We start from the raw sequence: 7002 nt of genomic DNA, 5'->3' as shown, positions 1-7002 counted from the left end.
CGAAACCAAAAGACTGAATCACTTTTAGGGATGAACATCAGTGAGCTGCTGGAGATTCAGAACCATGACTGCCTGTCCTTTGGTCCATCATCTAAGAACTTGTGGCCCAATCCGTTCCCACACTTTCCACAAGCTGTAGGTGTGAAATACCAGAGCACTAAAAAACACACACATATCAGTTTGTTAAAGCAAACATCCTGACAGAGATGCTCCTGGGAAGGTGGGTCCTCATGCCTCAGGGTGTTTAGATGCTGTCCACATGGACCGTCTCAGTGAACTAAGTCCAAGGTGAAGAGTGCTTGAACTTTGAAGTGCTGGAAAGCAACTCGTGGCCACATTTAGAACACACACACAGACCTGAGGACAAGAAGACACATCTGACTTCACCCAAGTGTTGCTCCATCACATGCAGCCTCTCTTGTTTTATAAACTTCTGCCCCACAGAAAGACCAATATGGCATTTCATCCCCGTCAGATGTGTCAGTGACTTCCACCCAGAACTAGTTTTTAGTTCATAAATGTTTACAGCTCAAACTGGAAGCAGCCAACATGTCAGCAGCTGATCTTTAATAACTGCTGTCACCTAGTGGCAACATTTATAAAACTCCCAGTAATGCCAGTACTTTAATATGAGCACCCTGTCAAAGGTAAAGTTTTGCTTGCGTTTGTTAGCAAAATATCTTATTAACCACTGGAGAGCCTGGGTCTTTCCCAGTGTGTGTCATTTTGAAATATTGCAATATGGATCCCTTCAAGGAATGCTGGGCATTTATTTCATTTGCATTAAAAACTATAGACTTCTGTGTAGTAATAAAAATAAACATACAATGAGTTTAAGTTAAAATATATTTATTTGACTTCTTTAAGAATAAACTGAAGAGCTTGTTTTATAATGATATGTTACAATCGTGCTTTAAAATATACATTTTTAAAAGTGCTTTTCTTCTTTCACCAGCATTTAAAAAAGTATTTCAATTCTTGGATGTACCTTTACGAGCTTTTTCTCTCTGAAAGGCTAATAAAAAGTAGAGACACAATTTAATCTAAAGTAACCCACAAACTTAAACGAATCTGTCTTTTTTTAAATTCCTTTGTTGCAGTGTTGATCAGTGTAAAAGCAATGAGGCAGGGAGGGTGTGATTTGTGCGTCTTGTTGCTGCATAGTACAATTGTTCTCTTGCTGTCCAGTGAGGTCATTATTCATCAGAGTCCTGGAGTTCCCTGAAAGGACTTTGTCCCAGAATCCATCATACGCTGTCCACACTTCAGCAGCAAAGAGACACGTCTGATCCCTTCTGTCGTCAGCTCACCTTACTGTCCGTCAACCTTATCTGTGGATGGGACAGAAAAAAAAAAAACGGAATATAGTTTTTGACACTGGAAAGTAAAATGTAGCAAAGCAAATGATTGCAGCCTTGTTTTTGTTTATATGTAGATTATACCTTTAGGGACGAACTTCAGTGAGCTGCTGAATATTCAGAAGCGGGACAGACCTTTGGCTGGCCCATCATTCACAAACTCGTGACCCAGTCCGTTTCCACACTTTCCACAGCGCACCTGAAACAACACGATACATCTGAAAATCTGAAAAACAACTCAACAGAAGCAGGTTTAGTTTAACTGTTTACCGAGTCGCAGGAGACGAAACTGTTTAACCAAACTGTGCAGGTGATGGAAAAATCCTGGACGTTGCCGTAGATGACCAACTCTGCTCTTTAGATGAACTTATGTGTGAAAGTATGTTGATTTGCAGAACTCTACAGTTAAATGGAAACAAGTTGATGGGTGGCCCTGTTGTCCAAGGAGTGGCGCTGGGCACTATATCCGTTGATTTAGTTTTAATCATATTGACAGTACATGGTATTTATAACTGTTATATGATTACACATCCCCTGCTGTATAAGAACGTGTTTGTGGGCTGCAGATTGTGTCCCATGTTGTGTCTGAATCTGACGTCTTTGTGTTTCAGGAGCTCCACTCTCACAGCCTTTGTGTCGTGTGAGATTTGTTGCACCATTTGAAGAAAAAAAGCCTCGTTTTTCATTTTCATGGTGATTCCTTCACCCCTGGTGGGTACAGACTTGTGTTTGGACAGAATAATAAGGACTAACATGACATTTATGCAGATTTTAGTATACAGACAACCGAAACACCGTTCCGCTGACATTACCTTGTATGCCCCAGGTCGGCTCTCCTTATGTTTGGACACACTGTCCTCGAGGATGGTCTCTGTGAACGCCGGCCAGGGAGAGGAATGCTCATATTTGGAGCAGCTGGAGAACAGCTGGTGTCCACACTTAGAACACACATAGATCCCTGAAGGGTAAAACAGTGGTTGTAGATCATTTGTTAAAGCAAATTTGAACCAGAATGACCTCACAGTATCAAAACACTTATTGTAAACAAACGTTTCAGGGTTTCTGCAGAAATCAGCGGATCAAATTTAAAGCATTTTAATACCAATTTAATGTCATTTTTTAATGCCATTGACAATGAATACATGAACTCTTACACACGTTTTTGTTTTGTTTTACAGAAGATTAAATCTTAGTTAACAAGCTTTTCTTTTCAGTTCAAATGTATTAAAAAAAAAAAAAAAGCATCACAGAGCCAATACAGGTGTGGAGCATCATCATGCATGTGTGTATATTTATTTGTACTGTCACTCCATATACCAGTATTTTCCACCGTACACCGCCCTATAAGTTGCATCAGTCCAAATATATCTAATAAAGAGGAAAAATCCATAAATATGTTGTTTCGCCGTATATATCGCATCTATTATGCATCACCGCTGACAACCCGGAAATTTGGGGCGAACCCGGAAATGTGGGTTGCTCAGTAAATGCACGTTGACAGTCAAATCAGCTGTATTTCAAAAGCTGATGCGTGGAAGTAAACGCGTGCACGCAACGAATCGCTGTGCAGATTTAACGAGCTAAACACCTAAAAACTATTATGTGTTTGCTCGACTTTATAGAAAAGGTTGAGCAATTTCTTAAAAAAAATGCACTTTAATGGTCAAATCAGCTGAATTTCAAAAACAGTTTTGCTGCCTCAGTGCTCCAGGAGCGCGCAGAGAGAGAGTATAAAAATAAGGAGGAACGCTGCTCGTTTCTTCAAAATTTAACAAGAAAAGCACCTAAAACATTATTCGTTTGCTCAAAATTATAGCATAGGTGTGTCTCAGTCTAACGTTTGCTTAATTAATGCACTTTAATAGTCAAATTAGCTGCATTTTGCCGGGGTGGTGCAGCTGGTTTAACTTGCTCCAAGCAGCAAGCAGAATGAAGGTGGGGGGGACTGTGGCAAGCAGATTGTATCATTAATAGCTGGTGACGATTCTCACTCATCCAGGACATGGTCAATTCAAAAAAGTTCAAGAAAAAAACAACAAAGTATAAAGTATAATAAATAAAGTCCAGTTGTTTTTGTCTTGAACTTTTTTGTCATTATAGCCACATTTACCCATTATATGATACAACGGCATGCCTTAAAGCTACTACTACTCTGCTGCCATCTAGTGGCTGAAAATTATACTGTTAAAAAATACTTTTTTTTTTTTCACAATGAATGAAAATTGTCATATTTCAGCCAAAAATTTGGTTTATAAATTTGGGGAATAATCCATAAATATGTTGCTTTGGCCTATAAGTCGCAGAACATGTAAATTATGCAAAAAAAACTGCGACTTATAGGCCGAAAAATACTGCACTACTCTAATTTATCTACAACATTATGCACTATATGTAGATTTTATTAAGTACAAAAATATGGACAAGTGAAAATGACAGTGTGCGGAGCATTTAATCCAAAGACCATGAATACGTGGTTTAACTTGGGTAATGTCCATCAAATGGAAGTTAGCAAATAAACATGGAGAGTTTGTGTAACTACTTATGGCAACATATTTCTGTAAATGACAGCCCAACGACTCCATTTGGTGTGAGTCAATCCAGTGATAGTTATTATGTAACCTGCTGACTGGTTACAAAAGTTTAGAAGCCAACAAAGTCCATCACTGACATCGTTATGTATGTTAAAGATTTTAGACCCAACATGGTCACGTGTTTGTCGGTTTATCGTTATCAAGCGTTTAGCAAACGGTGGCTAAACACCTTTAGCTCAAACTAAAAAAAAAAATACACCTTTGGCTCAAACTTTTACTAAACAAATAGCACCAACGTGAAAGAACTTTAAAATCGTCGCTAAATGTAAATGTTACGAAGTTACCTGGTTTAAAATGGTCTTTATAGGCCTCCCCGCCGAAGAAAGAGCAAAACGACATCGCTGCAGGTTTATCTGCTGCAACTGAGCCGCGCAGAAACAGAGTGCATAACTTCCGGTTTGAGCCGACCTTCAAAATAAAACCAAAAGCATAAATTATCAATTGCTTACACATAATACCAACAAGGTAAAGGCAGGTCCTTCAGAAGCTTTCTTTGTGTTGGCACATTTCATCTTTCATCCAAAGGACTTCTTCAGTCTGAGGAGCCACAACAAACTTGGTCTTTTAAGTTGCGCACTCTTCACATTCTGGTCAAACCGTCCCTGATGCATCCTTACATTTCTACGCTGATGACACAGTTGTTTATTGTCGAGCTTAAACAGTTGCTAAGCTTTTCCAGCTTTTGCAATCCGCTTTTCACATCATCCAGTCAGATTTGTTCCGTCTCAAACTTGTCCTAAATGCCGACAAAACCAAAGGAATTTGTTTTCAAACAGGATCGGTCCCAGCAGTTCTCCCTTCGATTTTATCCTTGCATGGTGTTCCTATTGAGTTTGTCAATTCCTACAAATATTTGGGTATCTTGGTTGATTCTCTTTTAAGCTCCAGTGGAAAACTTGGTAAGGAAACTGAACGCTAAATTGGGATTCTTTTATCAGAAACAGATCCTGTCTAACTCTGAATGCTAGAAAACGCCTTGTGACTGCGACTTTCCTTCCCTCCATTGATTACGGTGACATTATTTACATGAACGCTCCTACAAGCACCCTGCAGATGTTGGATGCTGTCTATCATGCTGCACTAAGATTCATAACTGGCTGTAACTACTGTACCCACCACTGCACCCTGTATTCACTGGTTAACTGGACATCATTAACTTCACGCAGACTCTCTCACTGGTATATTTTCATCTTTCAATCACTTCTTGGTCTGCTGCCTTCATACATCTCCTCCTACATGTCTCTGCGTGAGTGCAGCTACAGCGTGCGCTCTCAGGACGTTATTACCTGCAGTGTTCCCTCAATGAGGGCTGAACTAGGCAAAAGGGCCTTCTCCTACTCCGCTCCTGTTTCCTGGAATATCTTGTAAAAAGACCTGAAGCTCTCGACCTTGACCTCTCTAAGTGACTTCAAACATCTGTTAAGTTCCTGGCAAAACCAATGGAGATATTCCTGTTTTTAGTTTTCTACAGCGCTTTACAACCTAGCTGTTTTTGTTTCAGTTTTTTAAAACCACTTTCTTTTTATTTGTTTTTCTCAATTTGTATGCTTTTTTTTAATGATTGTCTACTATTGTCATCACTCTTTGTTAAAATCAGGTCTCTCTTGTAAATGAGTCCCCGAGACTCAAAGGGATTAACCTATATAAACAAAGCTTGAAAGAAAGAAAACCAGTTTGATAGTCAAGCTGGTTTGATGAAAGACAAAATGTTTCAACACAAAGAAACAGTCCAGAGGACCTGACTTAACTGTGTTGGATTTATTACCTGGATTATTGAGCATGAACGTTGATGCACATAATAATTCTGGAAAATGCTAAAAATATATTGTTTAGGACTGTATGCACCTAGTTTCATACCTATGTAATATTAAAATGAAATGAATTCTAATGTAAAAAAAGAAAACAACAAAAAACAAGTAGTTAATGACTTTGTTTGTCTTTATCCATCCACCAAAATTGGGTGCACACACCCATATATCTTGCTTTAATCTAATTTTAGAGAAGTATTTTGTTTATAATCTGTGCCTCAATAAATTTGTGTTAACCCCTCTTGTCTTTTGTTTTCAGAAGTTACTATTATCATGAAATTTTTCAAAGTTCATAATGGGGATAGTTTTATGAGGCAACTCTATAACAAATTTCACATGCCATTGTTGGTGCCTTTTACTTTATCGTTTGAGTCGTTGTCAGTTATATTTATATCTGTGAGTAAAATTTTAGGCTTTTTAACTAGACTTCGGATTTTCAAAGTTGCATTAATAATACGTTTTGAAGGTATTTAGTAAAGAAAATATCACATCTACATCTAAAATTGGTGCTAAAAGCCTACACCTGTTACAAATTCTTTGGCAAAAAATAATAATAATAATGTCATGTTTTAGGAGTTCAGATTTTAAACCGGCTGTATAATTAATTTTGCCACAACATATTTAAAACTGATTTCTTTTTATTATATATTCAATCATTTCTAGTGGAAATGTTGACCTGTTGTGTACTAAATGTTAATTTAATGTTTCAGTAGTTTGTTTACTTCGTTTCTTAACGTGACCGGTTTGCCTTGTAGGGTGCTTTTATTTTGAACGACTAATACCGGAAAAGGGGCGTGGCTTTACCGGAACACGCTTTTTGTAAATTCCCACACAAAGGCTTAGCTAGTTGCCTTCTTCTATGTTTAGATGTAATAGTTTAATTTAGCTGTTTCCTGAGACAAGAGTCAACCATGTTTCAGCTGAGGTTGTTTGTCCACCAGCGGATGTGCGCAGCAGCCGAGGACATCCTCGGACAAGTTGAGAAAGCTATCATGCTAGCTTTGTCCCAAGATTCTCGATCCAAAGATCTGGCTGAAGAAGGCCCGCGACACCAGCTCAGTCCACCTGCAAAGGAAACGGGTTTGTTGCGCTGCTATCAGCTTTTGTTTACTGAGCTTTTGTTGCTACTTCCGATGGCCAGATAAAGTTTATATGTTTGTGTGAAGCACTGACCGAACGCCCGGCTTGCTCTGTTAGGAAATGAGGCTGAATGCTCATCAGCGCCCCCTGCTGATGTAAATGTTT

The 7002-nt window shown here is 38.7% G+C and overlaps 1 protein-coding gene across 1 annotated transcript; it reads right to left on the bottom strand.

Moving 5' to 3' along the window:
* Positions 1 to 832: 832 nt before the first annotated feature.
* msrb1a (methionine sulfoxide reductase B1a) lies at positions 833 to 4344 on the bottom strand. Its single transcript, XM_037688349.1, has 4 exons — positions 4234 to 4344; positions 2171 to 2316; positions 1443 to 1557; positions 833 to 1331 (listed from the first exon to the last, which is right to left on the bottom strand). The coding sequence occupies exons 1-4, from the start codon at positions 4286 to 4288 to the stop codon at positions 1312 to 1314; spliced, it is 336 nt and encodes a 111-aa protein (XP_037544277.1). The 5' UTR covers positions 4289 to 4344; the 3' UTR covers positions 833 to 1311.
* Positions 4345 to 7002: the final 2658 nt, after the last annotated feature.

The sequence above is a fragment of the Nematolebias whitei genome, chromosome 15, assembly GCF_014905685.2.
Source record: "Nematolebias whitei isolate Nwh7 chromosome 15, NemWhi1, whole genome shotgun sequence".
Lineage (NCBI taxonomy): Eukaryota > Metazoa > Chordata > Actinopteri > Cyprinodontiformes > Rivulidae > Nematolebias > Nematolebias whitei.
This window is presented reverse-complemented; position numbering and strand designations above follow the sequence as displayed.